Below are 21,790 nucleotides of genomic sequence, written 5' to 3'. Positions count from 1 at the left end.
AGTTTCTTTTTGGACCTCTTGATGCAATTCATATTAAATATACTTTTTTAACAGAGTTAAATTCTAGAGTTTATAAGCCACTCACACATAACAGGCTATAGAGCTGATGGTGTTTGGCTACACAGTTTTTATGAAGCCAAATGCTCTCCAGGGGCAGGAAGGAATGGATGGTGGATCAAGAGCTGGCTTTGGGGTCCCACACACCTGGGTTGGAATTCTGATTCCTCCAAATGCCTACCAGGTGGCCTCTGCACATCTTGTTTGGTAACACCCACTAGTGTATGTAGTCCTTGAGTCCAAACGATATAACAAAAAGGCAGCATTATTCTTGTGATATTACAACAGAACCTCTGGGTTCTGTTGTTCTGGGTTCTATTGCCTGCTGCCGATAAGAATTGTGATTCCCAATGCCAGAGCCTTATGAAAAGAAGAGAAACTTGTTCAAAAGTAATACAGGTTTAGAATAATGGCAGAATTCTGCCATTAAATCTTACTCCCTTTAAAAACAAAAGAAATACCCACAAATGCACAGTCCTGACCCACCTTGCCAAACCAGGCCAGTCAGAGGTACTGTCTGTCACGAAAAGAAATAGAAGTCTGTAGCTTAGCTGGACAGATTCCCATCTATATTCTTGCTTTTTCCAGTCGTCCATGCTTGGCTAACGAGGCTCTTTCACTTAATCCAAAAACACATTCTCACTGTAGGTTGGTGGGGGTCCTTTGGCTGCTACATGGTCAAGAGGCCTCTCCTTCCCAAGCCGCATGATCCAGAGACAGCCTCACACGGATGCTACATCCTACTCATTTCTAATCTGTGGTTAACAGCCCGTATGGCTCAGAAAGAGAGGGGGCGCCTGCTCAGGGCTCTCCTCCTCTCCTTCCAAGCCACATGGTCCAGTGCTCCAGCATGGCTAAGAGAGGGAGGGAGCAGTTGTTCCGGCACATGGGTTTAAATCCTGGCACAGATCTTCCTCTGTAACTCCATTTCCAGCGCCTCCTACATTGGGTTACATCCGCTGGCACTCTAGTTTCTTCTGCCTTTCTCAGCTGCCATTATTAGTTGGATGAGCTTTGTCCCTCGATGCAGAGCTAACCACTCTCCTGCTCTCCTGTAGGAGCAACAAGCCCGTCCAGCTACATCGCAGCATGGGTTAGAGCCACACCCATCTCCCTGGCTCTGAGCAGGAACAGCTGTGTAACATCACTAAAACACTGGCCAAGTTCTTTAGATACCCAAGGTAACTCTCAATGGCCCTGCTCTGCTCCCCCTATCCCCTAAGCAATAGCTATGGGTTTTTTTTCCCATTTTGGGAGACCTCTAGCTCAGCATCTTGTTACAATATCTTTTCCTATGTTCCCTAAAGTGAATATGTGCCGTCCATCCAGATTATTTGTAGACAAGTAGAAACAGAGGTTCTAGAGACAAAATGTTCATCTGACTTGGGCTTTTGAAAAGTCTCTGGTAAAGGTGTGTGTGTCCCGATGGGTGAGTTTCATATCCCAGGGAAACCCCAGGGTGCTGTGACGCAGTGCTGTCTACTGAATTGCTTCCATGCCCTTCCTGGATGGAAGAATTATAATGTCTCATATGAAACATGTATTGGTGATCCATTGAGAAGAGATTTTTTTTGCAATGCTAGTCTTTATTTTTCATCCACACTATTTAAAACTTTTCATTTCTCTTTTAGTTCAAATAAAGCATGAGATCAAATAAGCAGGTAGAGATTTCCTAAATGTCACTTTAAAAACACTTCACTTGAACTTTTAATAGATGTGTGCAGATGTTTTGCTTCTGCCTTTGGGCATAATTTTAAATTAGTCACGGTTTCACGCATATTTAAAAATTATGTTAATGACATTTTTAGTGTCTGGCTACTGCTGCAAAATGCCAGAGAATGATCTTATCCATCTGTCTATGCTCGCTCAGTAAGGCTGATGTCAGTGGGTTAGTGTGAGATGTCTTGTTTGCAGGTGTGATCCTACATGCGGCTCAGTCGCATGTGCATCTTGTCCAGCACAGATGACATTGTGCTAGCCTAGTTACGTTTCCATTGGTGCATATTCCAGTTAGTTGTGTGATTATTCTCGCCTCCTGCACATGTGTGTCCTCTAGAGATCCAGGGCTCTGGGGGTGGGGGGCTGCGAGGAACCAGTCTGATTCACCTTTGCAGCGTATGGCAAAGAAGAGGTGATCAACAGGTTTTCATTACACAGAGGGAGAAAAGCATAACATATTTTCTGTGGCCTCATCTAAACTGAATTAAATATACTCCCTTTGACTTTGACTAGACCCAAATGAAGTGCGGAATATTGGCTAAGATAGAATTGATGGTTCGGTTCAGTGGAGGATATCTTTGGACTCAGCCAAGGAGGAGTTGCTGAATTAGAGAAATTCAGTTGGCATTAATGATAAATAATTCTCCGACTCTTGCCCCTTTCTATTACATCCAATATGAAGTCTTTAAAGAGCTCCAAAGTGAGCTTGATTTCTAATCTGCTTTTCCCGTTTTATTCAGTCTAAAAGTTACTGAATATACACCATGAGCCAGATATTATTTAGACAGTGGTGGGATTTAGACAGAGGATGCAGTTCAGTCCTTGCCCGGGGGCACTCGGAGTCGAGTAGACAAGACAGATATGTAAGCTAATAATGGCAATATTAAGAAAGCATACAGAAATGGAAATGCACAAGGTACAGAAATAGCCTAGAAGAGGGAGAAATAAGGCTTTCGGGAAAGTGAGTATGGAGAAGGCCTTGGGGGAAAGCTACACAGAAACTGAGGATTTTGGAAGGTGATGAGAAATTCATTGAAGGAAATAGGGCAGGAGAGAATAAGGACATTCACAGCAAAGCGAACAGCAAGTGCAGATACCAAACACCTGACACAGCACAGGAGGTTCTGTTTGGAGTACGTACTTTTGGAAGGTGAGAGGTAGAGGCAGAGGAGATGAAGTTGCTGGAAAGGGTGAGAGGAGCTGATGGAGAGGCAGGGAGGCTCTGTGCGGTGCCAGTGAGCAGGGTAGCGCTGACCGTACGTGAGATTCACCTGGGGACTCCAGCAAAAGGTATCAGGGCCCTAGGCCAGTGTCTCTCAAACACAAATGCACTTAAAAGGCACCTAGGAATTTTGTGAAAGTATTTACTAGGTCAGGGGTGAGACCTGAGAATCAGCATTTCTAACAAGTCCCGACAATGCTGTTCTAGGACTACTTTTTCAGTAGCAAGACTTTAGACCAGTAAGAATTTCTGGGAGTGTACAATAGACTGAATCACTCATGCCACTCAATGTATTGGTTACATTGTTAGAAAACTGGAAGATTATTATGCCTTATAGCAATTGAAAAAAGGGTGAGTTTTGCATGATGAATTACAAAAGGCAAAGCATCCAGTTTTGAATATGAAGGATGGGCAAGTATATGGTCAAGCAGTGAATATGAAGTTTCAGCTCTCCTATACAGTAGGTGTTTAAACTATGAGACTTTCAGATTTGAAGTTAAATTTCCACATTGGCTTCTCCCTAATCCCAGCAATCATTCAATGCCTGGAAAAGTATTTGATTCGCCACCAATATAGTCACTGTCAAAGAGAGGAAAAAAAGGAGAGAGCTTATCATAAGAAGAGAGGGGAGTATTTTCTCCTCTTTTCTTAGTTCCTCGTGTTTCATTATATCTCATGCATCCTTACAAAATATGACTTAAAATTCTAAAGGAACCTGGTTTTTCAAAACTTACCTGCATTTTGTTAGGATTACTAAGGATTCCATGGTTGTGCCAGATAGTTAGTCTACTTAGTCTAATTTAGAAAATCTTTCTGCTTTTTGTCTTCTACTTTGCCTTTATTCCTTCACTTTCATTCTAATCAGTCTTATTAGTGAAGTGGATCAAAAGCGGCTTAGTGCCTCTGGGTAACTGCTACTTGGAAATTTTACTACAGATTCTTCTTTTTATATACTTAATGATCAGTCACTAACTTTAAAGTTTTAAAGTGGTTCTTATACTTAATCTTCCAAACAGGCTTACTGAGGTATAATTTACACAATGTAAAATTCACCCATTTGAAGGGCACAGCTCAGGTAATTTTAGAAAATATGTATGGTTGTGCACGCATGGTCACAATCCACTTTGGAACCTTCTCATCTGCCCCAAATTTCTCTCACGCCCTTTTGCAATCCACCTTCCCTCCCACCCCCAGCCCCAAGCAACCACCGATCTGCCTTCTGTAGCCACAGTTTTCTGTAGTGTTTGATAGAAACTTCATCGGAACAAAATCAGAGTACCTGGCACTTACTTATAATTTAGAAAACAAATTTACTCTCAAAATAGCCATGACCAACTCAGTTAAGTGGATCTTGTATTTCATTATAACCAGCAGCAGAACACATTAGTAAAATTTTCTTCACCAGGTGCTAAGGTTTACTGTATGCCTCACTTGCTTTGCTGAATTCAACTTATTCTCCCATTGTTTGATACCTTGTTCAGTTTTGAACTACGGATTGCATATAACTTCTTCACCATATGTGGATTCCTTCCAACTTCAGGCTTTATTCTAAAGTCTATATTACTATGACATATTTTTCCCAGAACTACAAGTATTTATGTGTCCAAAGGAAAAGAAAACAGAGCTACCTAACGAGCCTTCAAACATTTGCGGATAGATAAATGGATAGATAAATGGATTGATGACGTCCATATATTTAGGTCTCAGGAAAGTGCTTCCTATCAGAAGCTCCCAGGATGTAGAAAATGAGAAATTTGCATATACTTGAAAGAGAATTTCACTCTGTGTTCTTATTTAACAGAAGGAATGTGAAACATGTTCTAGCAGGGAATAAAGCATTACATTGGACTAAGTCCTATGTTTTACCAGAGTTCCCCTATGATGTCAGATGCATGTTAGCAGAGCGGAAGTGTCCCGATCACAGCGTGAGGATAAGGATCATCGAGTTTCTCCAGGCCGACATGACCAAGTACCTGAAAGGCTCGCTGTGAGTAAAGACAGGGCAGGCTTGTGGCTACGGGAGAGGGTCTCTTTTCAGGGTAAAATAGAATTCATTGGGAACCAGCCCTTCCCAGATTTTAGATGACATATTGGTAATAAGTCCAATATTGCCCAGCATTTGAATGTCTACCTTGTTATGTGGAAAGATTTGGAGAAGGGGAATGTAATTTAGACTCATTGGGAAGGAAGGGATTGCGCTGCTGGAATGAAAATGTCTTCCTGTTGCACCGAGCAGGTACCCCACCACCCAGCAGTACAACGACGTGGTCAGCGCCCTGCTGCAGGCCCACCCTTTCCTGGACGCAGACGGCTGTGGCTTTGTAAGTGACCGTTTTGTTCATCTCAGCCCATTTAAAATAACAGCCTTGCATTGTCCAGTAAGTTTATGTCTCACTCACTTTACTCACTTGCTCGCTCGCTCTCCTCTTTTTGATACTTCCTCTGTCTTTGTGTTCCTTTATCTTTTTTTCAAATAGACATTATTTTTGACGGATGGTACAAATGATTCTCCTGTGTACTCCCTTACTCAACACAGGCCTAGCCGCCCCCATTATCAGCATCCCCATCAGAGTGGTGCATTTGTTACAGTTGATGTATCTATAACATTATCGCCCAAAGGCCACGCCACCTTAGGGTTCACTCTTGGTGATATACATTCTATGGGTTTGGACAAATGTATGATGACACGTATCTATTATTAATTGTACTATTACACAGAATATTTCCGCTTCCCTAGAAATCCTCTGTGCACCACCTATTCATCCCTCCCCACCCCCTTCCTTTGGTTTCTTTGTGTCCCTCTGTCATCATCTTTCTTATCTGTGTTCAAGCTGTTCAGAAGCTCATGTGTAACACTGAGTCTCAAGGCAGGATCTTTAGGAGACATGACACATCGAAAAGAGAAGGATGTGACTGCACCTGTGTCGGTGACGATCAGTAAAGTGCTTCTTGCCTACTGATTAGACCCAGCAGAGAAGCTGTCTGGCTGTGAGGCCTGGCCCTGCAGCCTCGCCTGCCCCTCTCACGTGTCTGCCATCCTCGGAAACAGACCCTGGAGATGTTCCGGGGCAGCAGTTTCCACCAATTCTGGCTGCACATGAGGATCCCCAGAAATTCTGATTGAGCTGATCTGCAGAAGGGACCCTGGCATTTTTAAAACTTCTCCACGTGATTCTCATGTGTAGCCAGGGCTGAGAACTGCTTGCTGCTCTAGAGGTTTCAGTACAAACTTTACTGCTGGGACCTGCCTGTCTTTTGGTGTAAAAGCCTGGGATCTTCAGTGTGGATATACTTAACACTGCTGAGTTGTAGTCTTCAAATTGACTCAGTGTTTAAAGACGGTGGAACTATAGTCTGCCCTTCCTATCTGTGGGTCTCACATCTCTGGATTTAACCAACTGTGGATTGAAACTAGTGGTCAAAAGAAAAAAAAATCCCACAAAGTTCCAAAAGACAAAACTCGAATTAGCTAACCACTGAGCACCATGCTGAATCCACACAGTGAAGTGGTGTGGAGGCATACCCCTGTGGTAGCCTCTCTGCAAATATAGGTTATACACAAATACTGTGCCATTTTATAGAAGGGCCTTGAGCATGCATGGATTTTAATGAGGAGGTGGTCCTAAAACCAATCCCTACAGATAATGAGGGACAACTGTATATGACTTACGGAACAATAATAGGGAACTAACTACAACCATGTGTGCATAAAAAATATGCTATCATTCTTATATCTCTATAAGCTGTGCATATATACATAGGTAGTCATATCCAAATAAGATAGATTATCTTCTTGTACCTTATCATTTCAGGTGTCTGAGAAAAATCTTCTGTGCTCGGCTTTCTTGAAGACATAGAGTAGTTCTTTGTGGTGGGGCTGTCCTAGGCATTGTAGGATATTTAGCAGCATCCCTGGCACTCACTAGGAACGAGTAGTGCCCCAAACCACATGTGGTAACCACCAGCCGTGTCTCTGACCATGGCCGAGTGCATGCTGGGAGAGGACAAAATCGCTGATGATTGGGAATCACTGATCTAGATTCACTAGGTATAGACGTTGTGCCACGTTGATTTTCCCTCTCTCGTATTTATTTGTTCATTTGATTTGGCTGAGCATTTGAAAAAAAGTTGCAGAGATCATTCCTAAACACTTTAACACATATCTTGCTATAAAATCTAATCAAGGTTCATGCACTGCATGTGGTTACAATGTTTGTTTAACTTTTTGTGGTCTAGGACAGCCTGGTGTTTTCTGCCAAGGTACCTGAGTAAGAACTCACAGTGCCAGGCATGTAGCAACTGGCCGAGTACTCACGTGGACAATTGCATTTGATTTGTCTTTTTCTGTTCCTATCAGACAGTTAGTGAGGAGAGAAGGGAGGACTGGGAAGAAGAAATTGGCAATTTTAAAATGTCCCAGCATTGATTGCTCTGATACATCCCACCAGCTCAACAGGTTTAGAAGATGCTCACAGCTATAGGAAACATGAGGAAAAAAATGTATTTGCACTAGTTCATATTTTGGGGCTTAGTAAAATATAAACCATTTGTTATTTCCGTGCTGTTGTACAACAGTGATGGTGGGGTCCAGACCCACAGCCTGTGGGAGGTGACAAAGCATCTCTGACTCACACACTCCCAAGCACTTAGTCAGGGCTACAGCTGTCCCCCAACCTCAGCCCACAGCACACCTCAGCGGAGCTGCGGATGCTTTTATGGACAGCACTGTAGTTACAAATATCTTCCACAAGTAACTGCTTATTTGAGTCTTCCAAAACCCATGCATTTGATGGGACTGATCTTTTTCCTCTAATTTATAGTTGAAGAAACTAAGGCTGACAGTTCACTTGGCTACCATGAACTAGAGCTAGACCTTGGGTCTTTCCATAGTTTTTCCTAAGTCCCAGTGCTTTCTGAAGAGCAGAAAACTCCTATTGGGACTTAAACCAGGGACCAGGAGAGAAAAAACCCATGTGCCAGATAATGGACTAATATGGTCTCAGGAGCATTGCTGTTTTCCCGTGAATAAAGAGCACTCAGAAAACATGGCCAAGGTCATCTGGTGACTTACCACCCTCTCTAGTGGACAAGACTAGGAGGCAAAATATGGGCTTGTCTGTCTGCAAAGGCTCCTTTCCCTCTTGTGCCTGTTCAAGCACAGTGGGAAAGAGGAGGGGCTGAGAAAAAATAGCCTTAAGGCCTGGGCTTTAAGAAGTGCCAGACCACTCCACACACAGTGTTACTTACTAGCCCAGGCCAGGACTCACAGTCTTGTTTCTAGTGTGTTGTTTCAACACCTGGGTCCTTCTACTTCACAGAAGACTTACACAAGGCATCCAATATTTATAGTTTTCAAGATGCATCAAGCATTGTGCTGGATGTAGTGAGCAAAGCAGACAGGAGCCTCTCTTCCCATGCTTATAGCCCAGTGGAAGAAAGGAAGGAAGGGAAGAAAAAAAGGAGGGAGGGAAGGAGGAAGGGAGGGTGAAAAGAACCAGAAGAAAAGGAACAAAAACAGAAAAGCATCACATAAACAAGGGGAAATTACCAGTGTGCTAAGTGTTGATAAGGAAAGATGAGAGCTGATAACCAAGGGAAATGAGCAGTTAGGTAATCTGGAAGGCAGTGATGGCTGACCTCAGATCTGCAGGCAGAGCGAGAGGTAACTAGATATCAGTGTTGGCGGGCAGGTAGGGGAGGGGAGAAATATATTTGTGTTTGAAGAAGTAGATGCTCCACAAACATTTGGGGAGGGAATGGCAATAGTGTTCACCAAAGTGAATTTCAAGGGATGACAGAAAAATTATATATGGATTGATGTATTTAATACATTTTCTATAAATGCATCAGTCCATATATGCATACACCATTGTCATTCGTTTTCCAGAAATGTGGAGTACAGGGATCCTAAGTCCTGGGTAAATCTCCAAAGACACCCAGCACAGTAATTTGAAAGAGTATATGCATCCCTATGTTCACTGCAATGTTATTTACAACAGCCAGGCTATGCAAGCTACCCGAGTGCCCCGCAATAAATGAGTGGATAAAAAAAAGCTGTGGTGCATATATATGATGAAATATTACTTGGCCATAATAAAGAACGAAATCTTGCCATGGATGGACCTAGAGGGTTTTATGCTGAGTGAAATAAGTCAGTCAGAGAAAGACAAACACCATGTGACTTCACTTGAATGTGGAATCTAAAGAACAATATAAATGAATGAACAAAACAGAAAAAGATTCATAGATACAGACAACAGACAGCTAGTTGTCAGAGGGGAGGGTGGTTGGAGCACTGAGTGAAAAAGCGAAGGGATTGAGAAGTGTGTAAGGTAGTTACAAAATAGTCATGGGGGTGTAAAGTACAGCATGGTGAATACAGTCACCGAGACTGTAATAACTGTGTATGCTACCACCTAGGTACCGGGGGAGCACTGTGGAGAGTATATGGTCTAACCGCTGTGCTGTACATCTGAAACTAATACAAAATAATGGTGAATGTAAACTGTAATTGAAAAACAGAAGTTTAATAAAAAGTGGAGCATGTTGTGAAGACAGAGTAAGGTGAAAATTATCCAATTTTAGGAGTTAGAGAATCTAAAATCAATAGCCAGTCTATTTACTCAACAGCTATATGGCATTGGAAAAATATTTTTATTTCTCTGACTATTTTCTTATTAGTGATTTAGGTATTGCACTTTCTGTAGCAGTATCACAAGATTATTGTGAGGGTAGATGCAAGGGGAGAGTTACTGTATTTTTTAAAATATATTTTATTGATTATGCTATTACAGTTGTCCCATTACTCCCCTTCACTCCCCTCCACCCTGTACATCCTCTCCCACCCATATCCCCCCCTTTAGCCATGTCCATGTGTCATACTTATAAGTTCTTTAGCTTCTACATTTCCCATATATTTTTACTCTCCCCCTATCTATTTTCAACCTACATTCTATGCTACTTATTCTCTGTACCCTTTCCCCCTCTCTCCTCCTCCCACTCCCCTGTTGCTAACCCTCCATGTGATCTCCATTTCTGTGGTTCTGTTTCCTGTGCTAGTTGTTTGCTTAGTTTCTTTTGGTTTTGCTTTAGGTGTGGTTGTTCATAATTGTGAGTTTGCTGTCCTTTTACTATACATGTTTTTTCTTTCTCTTCTTTTCTTAGATAAGTCCCTTTACCATTTCATAAAATAAGGGCTTGGTGATGATGAACTCCTTTAACTAGACCTTATCTGAGAAGCACTTTATCTGCCCTTCCATTCTAAATGAGAGCTTTGCTGGATAAAGTAATCTGGGATGTAGATCCTTGTCTTTCATGACTTGGAATACTTCTTTCCAGCCCCTTTTTGCCTGTAAGGTGTCTTTTGAGAAATCAGCTGACAGTCTGATGGGAACTCCTTTGTAGGTTACTGTCTCCTTATCTCTTGCTGCTTCTAGGATTCTCTCCTCCGTTTTTACCTTGCTAATGTAATTATGATGTGCCTTGGTGTGTTTCTTCTTGGGTCCAACTTCTTTGGGGCTCTCTGAGCTTCCTGGATTTCCTGGAAGTCTATTTCCTTTGCCAGAATGGGGAAATTCTCCTTTATTATTTGTTCAAATAAGTGCTCAATCTGTTGCTTTTCCTCTTCCCCTTCTGGTACTCCTATAATTCAGATGTTGGAACATTTAAAGATGTCCTGGAGGTTCCTAAGCTTCTCCTCATTTTTTTTGAATTCTTATTTCTTCATTCTTTCCTGCTTGGTTGTTTTTTTCTTCCTTCTGGTCCACTCTATTGTTTTGAGTCCCAGTTTCCTTCTCTTCACTATTGGTTCTCCGTGCATCTTCCTTCATCTCTTTTATGGTAACTTTCATTTGTTCATGTAATTTTCACCCCAAATCAACCAATTCCGTGAGCTTCCTGATCACCAGTGTTTTGTTTGAACTGTGCATCTGATAGATTGGCTCTCTTGGTTGCTCAAAAGGATGAGTACTGGGGGATTGAACTGTTCTTCTGTTGGAGACATGTCTCTCTCTCTCTCCTTTTTTTTTTCCGTCTGGTCGCTCTGGTTACAGTGAGGTGCGGAGCTTTAGGTGTTCCCCAGGGCTGAGCACCCCAGTTGCTAGATTGTGACATTGTATGTGGGGGCGGGGGTGGGAGGGAACATTGGAGGTAGCTCCGCTCTCCTGGGGCCTCAGTAACCCCCCTGGGATCCTGGGTTGTGTGCTCTGCCCTGGTCCACAAACGCTGCCTTGCTGGGTCCGCCAGCCGCCGCCTGCGTACTCAGGGTCCACCGCTGTGCTGCAATCTTGCGCGTCCTGGAAGGCTTACGCTCGGTTGCGTTAGGCACCCAGTTCTCCCCATCTCCACGCCAGGACCTGTGCTCGCTCCTCCTCTCCACCCCTCCTACCAGTCTGGATGAATGGGTCTACTTCAACTTCTTGGCTCTCCGACTTTCATTCAGATAAATTCTCTATCAGTTCTGGGTGTTATTCTGCCTCTAATTGTTGTTGTTCTAATCTTGGTTGTGCGTGGAGGTACGGTATGTCCACCTATGCCTCCATCTTGCCGGAAGTCAAGTTATTGTTTTTATTACTGTGATTTGGAAAGATTTGCAGCTCAGTGGTGATAAATAAAACCTTTATTGTTTACATACCATTATTTCAATCTCCTTGAAGATTAACTGCCCTGTTTTGTTATTTTACACAGTTTCTATGGAAACGAGCCCTCAAGGATCGCTTTAAATATGTTCGAAGACCCATAGAAGATGATGAACAAGTGATGAGAAATAAGTGTAAATTTGGACACCGGAGAGGCCAGAGAAGGAAATCTCCTGCTGATACAAGATTTGATGAAATTAAAATTGTCCAGATAAAAGTAAGATTGGGTCTGTAATGGTTCTGACAACTTATTGATTTGGTTCATTTGTTCAGGGATAATAAGTAAAAATATTTAAAATAATTTATACAAAATAAGATATTCTTTTGGTGTGGTCAGAAAGGAAGAAAATCAATGTTTTACATAGTAAATAATTCAAATGCCAATATTTCCAAAAATGGGCTTCCAAAACCAGTTCTGAATAGAGTTTGTTGCTGAACATCTCGTGTTTATTCTTTTACAACTTTCAAAAAACCCTTGTGTTCAGGGTTCTTGAATATCTACCTGACACCTTAAAATTTATCTTGTGCTCTCACTGGTAAGAAAGTTTTTAATAGTCATAATGTAGGGTTAGGTAACCTGCCGTTTCAAGGTGTCAGGGGGAAGGTAAGCCACATGCACGGATACAAAACTCCACAATTCCCTTTCTTTGCCCAGAAGGGGTCCCACACCAGCCAAGGTGACCATGAAGATTGTTGGCCACCACCTAAGGTGACTGTGAGGAATGTCAGGCGGAAGACCCAGCCAGGGCCTGGAGTTTGCTCCCTCAGCAGCAGGGTTTCTGTATATAATGTCTATGTGGGTCCTAGTGATCTGAGATCCTATCAGTATTCTTTACCTACCTCACAGCACCCAAATATCCTCAGAAACAAAAATGTCCTTTGCTAATAAAGCAGAGTGAACTCATTAGGGAGGGTGTCCAAACCACCAAGTGCAGAGCTAAATCTCATGCTCCCCCAAATCTATCTCCAACCCAGTCTAACCTGAATATGTAAACTCTAACTCTTCACCACAAACACGTTTATGTTAGTAAATGTACTTGGTATAAGTATTCTATTTCTTTCTTCAGCTGATATATTTGCTATTAATAAGCAACATACTGGGTCATCTCAATTTTGTTAACATTATTTATAAGCTTTGGGGATAGTAACATTTTAAAGTAATACTTTGTAAAGCATGCAGCCAGTATCTACATAAAGAACAATTTTGCCCTGACTGACATGGCTCCATTGATTGAGCATCATCCCCTAGAGCAAAAAGTCAATGGTTGGGTTGCCATTCAGGGCACATGCCTGGGTTGTAGATTTCTCTCTGTCCCTTCCCATCTCTAAAAGCAATGAAAAAATGTCCTCAGGTGAGCACAAAAGAAAAAAATTAATGAGAATATACTACTTTGTAACTTTCACATATTTGTAAGGGCTGGCTCCAGTGGCAGGAACAGTGCAGGTAGGCGGTCCAGTGTGGAGGCTTATCTGCAAAGTGTGGTTTGTGTGTGATGCCCCTGTGCAGAAATGGTTGCTAGATTCTGCTTTTCCATTTGGGCCCAGTTAGCCACCAGGAGCCCTTCTTCCTAGGTGCCTTCCCCCTGGCCTTCTCGGGGTTCACAAAATTAAGGAACATGATGTGAAGGTGGGAGGAAGCAAGGTGGGAAATGGATTACCAAATAGTTAAGATTTTGTGCTCTCTGGAGGGTGGTCCATTTTAGAAGGAGGGGTCTGGAAAGGGAGCATTTCAAGGTGTGAACACCTGAATGCACAGGAAGACTGGACAGGGCTTGCTTAAGGCAAGATAAGCCTCTAACTAATGAAGTTGTAGGTCTGGGACAGGACTACCCACCGTGACCTGCCCAGTTAGGAAATGTGTGATCAGATTACCCTGTGAAGTTACTTTCCATAAAACCCCCTTTTTGTTCACAAGACAGATATAATTAGATTCTTGAAAGAGTAGACTTAACTGAGTAATTTCCTAAGTCATTGACCACATTGTTCAGCTTAAATGATGAAGACACTGCTTTTAAATGTTTGTAGGAATTAAATGGAACTTCCTGGCAGTGTAGTGAAATTATACTTTATACGGTAGGTTTTGTTTTTTTTTTTGTAAAAAACCTCAGGTGTTAATTAAACTTGAGTGAATCACTCTTCGCCTGGTACATTACAGTCATTGCACTGTGGCCTTTCTCTGGTTCTTTTCATTTCTTTTTGTCCCCATTCCAATCTGCCTTCTTCCCCACCTCTGCCTTTGGCACCCATTCTAATGTCTTTCATATATATCTTTTTGTTTGTGTTTTAAACAAGCAAAAGTGTTTCAAAATGTGTACTGTCACTTTGGGTTTGCCTATGTGTGACTTAATGTAAATGGTATTCTCTACCTCACTCCTGTTTCACTTTTCGCTTAAGCTTTTGAAGACTCACTCATGGTCCCATGTGTATTCCTTGTCCGTGATTGTACGGGTTATTAAGTATGCCTGGCATCAAGCCTTGGTCGTCCCCGCCAGGAATTGCAGTTCAGAGAATCCCATCACGCCTGTCTGGTTCTGGATCCATCCGTGTGTTATCCCTTTGGGTTGTCCCCTAGAAGTGCAACTGATGGGGCGGAGGGCATGCATGTGCTTAGTTTGACCAACTACTCTCCAAAAGACTCTGTTAGGCTCACTCCCATGGTAGTGCGTATCCCCGTGCTTTCTTTTTTTAGCCTACATGGTATATAGGACGGTGATGGTAGGATTTAATAAATGCTTATAAGGTATCTCAAAGCCCTTCAAATGTTTGCTAAATAAGCCAACAAATAAATCAACTAACTTTCAGGTGTTCAATTACTAACACTGTACTTACAATGCATTTCTCTCTTCAAACATTTTCTTTTCCCACTTACTGGATATAGGACCTTTACATAGTGTCTTTAAATTGTTTTTTTTTAATTTTTTTTAGATTTTATTTATTTATTTTTAGAGAGGGAAGGGAGGGAGATAGAGAGAGACAGAGAGAGAGAAACATCAATGTGCGGTTGCTGGGGGCTGTGGCCTGCAACCCAGGCATGTGCCCTGACTGGGAATTGAACCTGCGATGCTTTGGTTCGCAGCCCATGCTCAATCCACTGAGCTACGCCAGCCAGTGCTTACATAGTGTCTTTAAAGTAGACTTTTAATAATGTAAGCATTATTAAATTCTCATGAAGCAGTTGTTATGCGCTAGTTTTCTTTGGATTAGAAATAAAATGCAATCGAAAGTTAGGCAAACAACTGCTCACATAATCAAGTGATAAGAATATCCACCGAGCTCCTTTGATTCCTTCCATGGCAGTTACTCTTTGTTTCTTACCTCACCTGACACATAATGATGTATTGTCCAAATACTAATTTTTATAGCCTTTTCCACAGATGTTCTTCTCATAGTGAAAAACTGAACAAGGCAACAAAAGGTGAAGAAAAATGTTAACAGCAAAGTGCTTTTTGAATGTAGTACGGTTATTGCCATCGGCAGGTGGCAGATTTACCAATACTGTGAAGTTGTATGAGTCAGCTGTGCACTTGGGAACATGGGGCAGGGTTGCAGCAGTTTCTCTGCCGACTGACTGAGACCTGTGACTAAAAGCTAAGCAAAGAAACGTTTCCAGTGCCAAAGTCAATATGATGACAATGGAATTGAAAATTAGATCATTGGAATTTGGTACGGGGAAAACCACAGCATCCAATGGAACACTATGCCATAGAATATAATACAAACCACATGTGTCATTTAAAATTTTCTAGTAGCTATATTTTATTTTTAATGTATACTTTATTGATTATGCTATTACAATAGTTTCAGTTTTTCCCCTTTGCCCCCCTCCACCTGGTACTCCCATTCCCTCCAACAGTCCCCGCTCCCCAGCTTAGTTCATGTCCATAGGTCATTCATGTAAGTTCTTTGGCTACTCCATTACCTACACTGTCCTTAACAAACACCCCTGTTTATTTTGTACCTATCAATTTGTACTTCTTAATTCCTGCAGCTTTTCCCGCATTGATCCCTTGCCCCTCCCATCTGATAACTTTCCAGATGATCCCATATCTATGATTCTTTTCCTGCTGTGCATATTTGCTTAGTTTGTTATTTGGATTCAATTATTTATAGTTGTGAATTTATTGCCATTTTGCTATTTATCATTTTGATCTCCTTTTTCTTATATAATATCCCTTAGCATTTCATACAGTAATGGTATGGTGATGATGAGCTCCTTTGGTTTTACCTTGCCTGGGAAGCACTTTATCTGCCCTTCAATTCTAAATGATAGCTTGGTTGGATAGAGTAACCTAGCTTGTAGATCCTTGCTTTTCATCACTTTGAATACCTCTTGCCAGTCCCTTCTTGCCTGCAAAGTTTCTTTTGAGAAATCAGCTGACAGTCTTATGGGAACTCCTTTGTAGGTAACTGTCTGTTTTTTCTCTTGTTGCTTTTTTATTTTAAGATTTTATTTATTTATTTTTAGAGAGGGAAGGGAGGGAGAAAGAGAGAGAGAGAGAAACATCAATGTGCAGTTGCTGGGGGCTGTGGCCTGCAACCCAGGCATGTGCCCTGACTGGGAATCGAACCTGTGATGCTTTGGTTTGCAGCCCGCGCTCAGTCCACTGAGCTACGCCAGCTGGGGGGGCTCTTGTTGCTTTTAAGATTCTCTTTATCTTTAACCTTTGGCATTTTAATTATGATGTGTCTTGCGATCCTCTTTGCCTGTCTTGTTTGGGACTCTCTGTGCTTCCTGGACTTACATGTCGATTTCCTTTACCAAATTAGGGAAGATTCCTTTCATTATTTCTTCAAATAAATTTTCAATTTCTTGTTCCTCCTCTTCTCCTTCTGGTATCCCTATGATTCCGATGTTGGCACGTTTGGAGATGTCCTGAGTTTTCTTACATTGTCCTTGTTTTTTTGAATTCTTGTTTCATCTTGCTGTTCTGATTGAATGCTTTTTTCTTCCTTGTGTTTCAAATCATTAATTTGATTCTCAGCTTCATCCTCTCCACTGTTGGTTCCTTATAGATTTTTCTTATTTCACTTAATGCAACCTTCATTTCTGACTGGGTCTTTTATATGGCATTGAAGGAAATTATGGCAATGAGTTCCTGGAGCATCCTGATAACCAGTATTTTGAACTATGCATCTGATAGCTTGCTTACTTCCATTTCATTTAGTTCTTTTTCTAGAGTTTTGCTCTGTTCTTTCATTTGGGCCCCATTTCTTTGTCTTCACATTCTGGCAGCCTCCTTTTGTTTGTTTCTATGTGTTAGGTAGAGCTGCTTTGACTCCTTGCCCTAGCATACCTGTTAGGTTGTATGGGGCAGAGCCTTGGATTATTGCCAGGGTGGGGCAACTTGCGTCACCGTTCTGTTGTTCTGTGTTGGGGAGGGCTCACAGAGGGGACAATGCCACTGCCTGGCTTCTGGCGTTTTGCCAGAGAGAAAGCTGTCTTCCCACAAGCACTTTACTTTCTCCACATATGCTACTAGTGCCCTTCTAGCTGTTCCCCTGGTGCTGAATCTTAGAGGGCGTGGGTCTGCTTGAGTCTTAAGTCAGGTGTAGGCCCTTTAATAGGACACAGTTTCTTCCACCACCCCAATCCTCATTGGTTTTTACAGCCAGAAGTTATGGGGACTTATCTACCTGGCGCTGGGACCCTGGGCTGGGTGGTCTGGACTAGGGCTGGAGTCCCTCACTCTTGAGATATCCCTCTTGTTGTTTCTCCACCACACACAGATGTGGGATGGCCAGTTCCCAACTCCACTCCTCTCCACACCTCTTTGCATCTCCACCCCTCCTACCTGTATGGATGAATGTGCCTTCTTTAAATCCTTGGTTGTTGGACTTCCGCACAGCTAAATATTCTGACAATTCTGGGTGGAATTTTTTTTTGTAGTGTAGCTGTATTTTTTGCAATAGTTGTTTGGGGAGGTGAGGTGTGTTTCCCTATGCCTCCATTTTGACCGGAAGTCCTTCAGTAGCTATATTTTAAAAAGTAAAAAGAATCTTAGCTATAGGACCATTACATAGTGTCTTTAAAGTAAATTTTTAATACTGTACTTATAAGATTTATTAAATTTTCATAACAAGACACCTTTCAAACTGATTCAGATTACAGGATGTAGAGCAAATTATGTTTAATAAAAGTCAAGGTGAGGTATTATTTACTTATGGGGGCATATTATAACTATGTTTTAAACCATGCTGTGTCCTACTACTTCAAAAGCAGTCTCAATTTTCTGTTAAAAGCTAAATAAGAAATACTGTCCTCCTTACTTCTGTTCCATTGTTAGCTTAGGAGTTGATGAGAGCTGAGCTTTCTGCTATTCCACCCAGCACTGTAGTAGCTGTACGTCACGGTGGTGTTGGAGTAGAGAGCACATTCTATGTTGCTCACCAGCACTGGTATGATAAAGAAAAAGGCATGGCAAATGCTCCTTTTCCTGTTTGTTTAAATCTAATTTATGTTAATGTTCTGGATAATGTATGCTGATTCCTTTTAAGTTATGAAGTCTGCCAATGATTCCTGCACTTCCCATCAATGTATCCATTCATTGCCCTTCTTGGCTGGAAGTGATCTGTTTCTTGTTTCATGCCTCTTTTCCTTGATGACTTCTTCAGCATGTTCCCTAACTGTCTCTGCCTAGTGAGACAGACACCCAGAAGTCGCCTCTGCTGCAGCTGCTGTTGTGTGAGATTTAGAGATAGCTCATTCACTAGTTTTCTCATTGAACAAGGCCATTCATCTCCTCAGAGAAGTGGGGAGGGGCTACACCAAGACAGGAACCCCACCCCTGATTATCTCAGGGCTTGGGAAAGTCACCTCCCCTTTGAGAGTCTCGGTTTGCTCATCAGTAAAGTAAGAGGTATCAACCAGATGATTTCTAAGTTCCTTCCAGATCTCATGAGCCATAAATCAATCTAAAAGGTAAGAATTCTAAAGTCTGATATAGCCAGTGATTCCTTTTAATAAGGAAGGTCACTCTAACTTAGTATACAACCCACTGGCATTATGTGAATCTGACCAGATAGAAGCTTCCTAGGAGCTCCACTTTCCGTGATATTTCATGACTTGGGTGAGGATTTAGGGGAAGCAATGTATCATGTGTCTAGTAGTCCATAAATGTCAATATCAGCAATTATAGAACCTCTGCTATACTGTAGTAAAAGGAAAGTTGTTTATATATTCAATAATTATGTGGAATCTAATGAACCAACTGAACTAACAAGGAAAATGGGGACAGACTAATAGATAGAGAGCAGGATGACAGCTAGCAGAGGGGAGGGGAGGGGGTGGAGGGATTGAGCAAAAAGGTAAAAGGACTCATGGACATGACAACAGAGTGGTGATGGCTGGGGAAGGGCGGTATAAGGAGACTAAATGGTAATGGAAAAAATACAATAAAGATTCAGTTTAAAAAAGCATTTTCCTTTTTAAAATTTAGGATTTTGTCTTTAAAAATGTATCATTACATACATTTGAAACTGACAAAAGAATGTACATAGCACATGTGTAATTCATGAGACAAAACAAACACTGTGAGCTCAACATTCGGATTTAGAATCGGAACAGGCCCACACCTCGTGTGCTTGTGTTTCCGCCCCTCTCTCACGCCTGCCTTTCCAACAGTACTGCCTTCTACTCTGAACTTATGTTTATCATGCATCTGTTTTTTAAATACATGACTTTATCCCATATGCATGCTTCCTTTGAATATATTTGGAGCACTCTGTTTTGAAGTTAGTAGAATTCATCTATAAAACCCTCAGATCTTTGTACTTCTTTGTGGAAAGACTAAGTTAATATAAGGTTATAGGAACATCTTTTTGGTCTTAAGTTACATTTTTCTAGAACTTCATTCACTTGGTCTAAGTCTTGTTAGTCATCCTGTGTTCACAGAGAGTGGGTTTACCTGAAGCTCTCCTCACGTGCTTGTGAAGTTCTTGGTGAAGGGGCACCGTAGGCTCCTTCTCAGCATTTTCATCCTTTGCTGTAACATCTGCTCCCACTCCGGTGTGGTGGGCAGTTTGCCAAGATGCCAGTGCCAGTGCAGTTTCAGCTGAGTATCCTCTCGACTGATTTTTCTAGATTTTTTTTTCTCAAAGCTTAGATTTTTTAATGAACTATGTTGGAGCTTTTTTAGGCACTCCCACTGTCCCCAAATGTATAGTGAATATAATTGACAGATTGATAATTTGGGAACACAAAATATACACTATAATTATTTTGAATTTGGATTATATAATGGGGTACTACTGCTATAAAAAGGCATTGAAAAAAACAAATTGCCTCTCAAACCTTTTAATTTCAAACTCTTTTATCTCTTAATATTTCATCTTCTAAAATTTGAACAAGTAGAAATAAGCATTCCTGTTAAGTGTGAACCTTCTAGATAATCTAGATTTCCTTGCAAAAGGGTATGTAGGAAATGAAAGTACTCATAGATCTGTCAAGAGAACAGATAATTCCACAGTAAGTAATTAGCTATCTGGATTTGTTCACAGAGTTAAAGAATGTCCATTTGTTAATCATGTTCAATGCCAAGTGTAATTACACATGATGCTGCTCATCTTATCAGTGCATTATAATTGTATATATATACATATACATGTATAAAATGAGTGCAATACAACCTATAATTCAAGTTTTCATGAAGTGTTAAGCCAGAACTTGAAATACAGAACACTGATAATTTGACATTGTTTTTCAGGAAGAAGGTATTTGTTTAGATTCTGAGACAGATGAACATATTAGCTGGTTTCAGCAAGAATATGTGAAACCAGAAAGGGACTGGGGAGAAATTGAAAAGAGGATGAGCCAGACTTTGCAAATAAGAAGGAAGCTGATTGGCAGCAGAACGCCTGTGAAGGACATTCTTAAAATGTTTCCTTTCCTGAAGTGCCCGTATCAGGTATCTTTACTCGCTTATAATACTCTCTGATTATACTGTCCAAATTGATTTGTCTCTTTCCTCTTCAAGTGGTAACAGCACTACATAACAAGTGTGAATCTCAATAGGCTACAACTGGGACCATTTGCTGAGAATTCTGGAAGCTATTTCTAATAACATGCACGGGCCGCCTCAGGTTTAGAGGGATCCCCATCATTGGACATGTTGTGGAGGCTGGGGACCACCACTTCGGAGTATTTTGGAAGTGTGAAACATTTTCCCTTTGCATGCACTTAGAAAATCAAGGTAGTTTATTAAGGAACTGTCAGTGTGCAATATTAGTCAAAATCTATTTCCTTCTGATCCCAAGTCACTTCATAAAGTGATCCTAAAATATATGAAGTCTACGGGGCAATTCAAATACTCTGCCTTTTAGGTGTCCATTGGAGGGTCTTATCACAATTGTAGTAGAATTTTAGCTGTAGTAGTATACAATGAAAGATTCACCTGAGTACACATTTCATAGAAGAATTCTTTGGGTGCAATCAAAATGAAGTTTTGCATATTTTTCTTCTTCCAAAAAAATCCCCATAAAAATAAGGATTTTCCTGCAGTTTTATTTTTATAATAATGCCAGCAGCAGACATCTGAACTTACTGTGTAACAGGCATGTTCTTATCACTGTACAGCAACCCTACCTACCTAATCCTCAGCAAGCCCACCTTGATTATTGCTTGCTTTCTCTTAACATGGTTTTCGTAATGACTGTACTTACTGAATAAAGTTGTCGACTTCTTGTTTTAAATAAAGAACTACACATTTCAGGTTTTCTTCAGGAAGTACCTCCCTAACTCAGTGATTTGCAGCTAGCTGGGGTTTTCAATTAATAAAAACCGTGTGCTTCCTAAAATAAAAGCAAGCTTGATCTTACTTACAAATAGCCAGTTAACAAACAATTCTTATAGTTCCTAGAGCTGCCCCTACTACAAATCACCACCCACCACTTGTTGCTACCACCACTGAGAACATATTCAAGCTTAGGGACCTGTGGACACAGGTGTGTCGAGGGAAGTAGCTGGTGTGGGAAGTGGGTTCTAGGAGTTTACACAGACTCTCCATCATCAGCTGTACTCAACCTCCTACTCTCAAAATTTTCTCTCAACTGAAAATTAAAAAACAGATACTTTATTAGACTATGTAAAATATCAGCTAGGAGTTTGCTACTGAGACCTACTGGATATGGTACAAGTAGGAAGAAGTTGAGGAAGGCAAAA

General features: G+C 41.3%; 1 protein-coding gene across 1 annotated transcript in view; it reads left to right on the top strand.

Annotated features, from left to right (window-relative positions):
* The window catches only part of SAMD3 (sterile alpha motif domain containing 3), a 33,476-nt gene that overhangs the window by 8,553 nt on the left and 3,133 nt on the right, over window positions 1-21,790 (top strand). The window contains exons 5-8 of the mRNA XM_045843775.1: window positions 4,800-4,985; window positions 5,235-5,319; window positions 11,684-11,851; window positions 20,337-20,537. Coding sequence (XP_045699731.1) covers window positions 4,800-4,985; window positions 5,235-5,319; window positions 11,684-11,851; window positions 20,337-20,537 — 640 coding nt within the window. The remainder of the gene's footprint in view (window positions 1-4,799; window positions 4,986-5,234; window positions 5,320-11,683; window positions 11,852-20,336; window positions 20,538-21,790) is intronic.

Source organism: Phyllostomus hastatus, unplaced genomic scaffold (genome assembly GCF_019186645.2).
Source record: "Phyllostomus hastatus isolate PE091 unplaced genomic scaffold, TTU_PhHast_1.1 phas_contig_40, whole genome shotgun sequence".
NCBI lineage: Eukaryota > Metazoa > Chordata > Mammalia > Chiroptera > Phyllostomidae > Phyllostomus > Phyllostomus hastatus.
The sequence above is the reverse complement of the archived record's forward strand: the minus strand, read 5'-3'. Positions and strand labels throughout refer to the sequence as shown.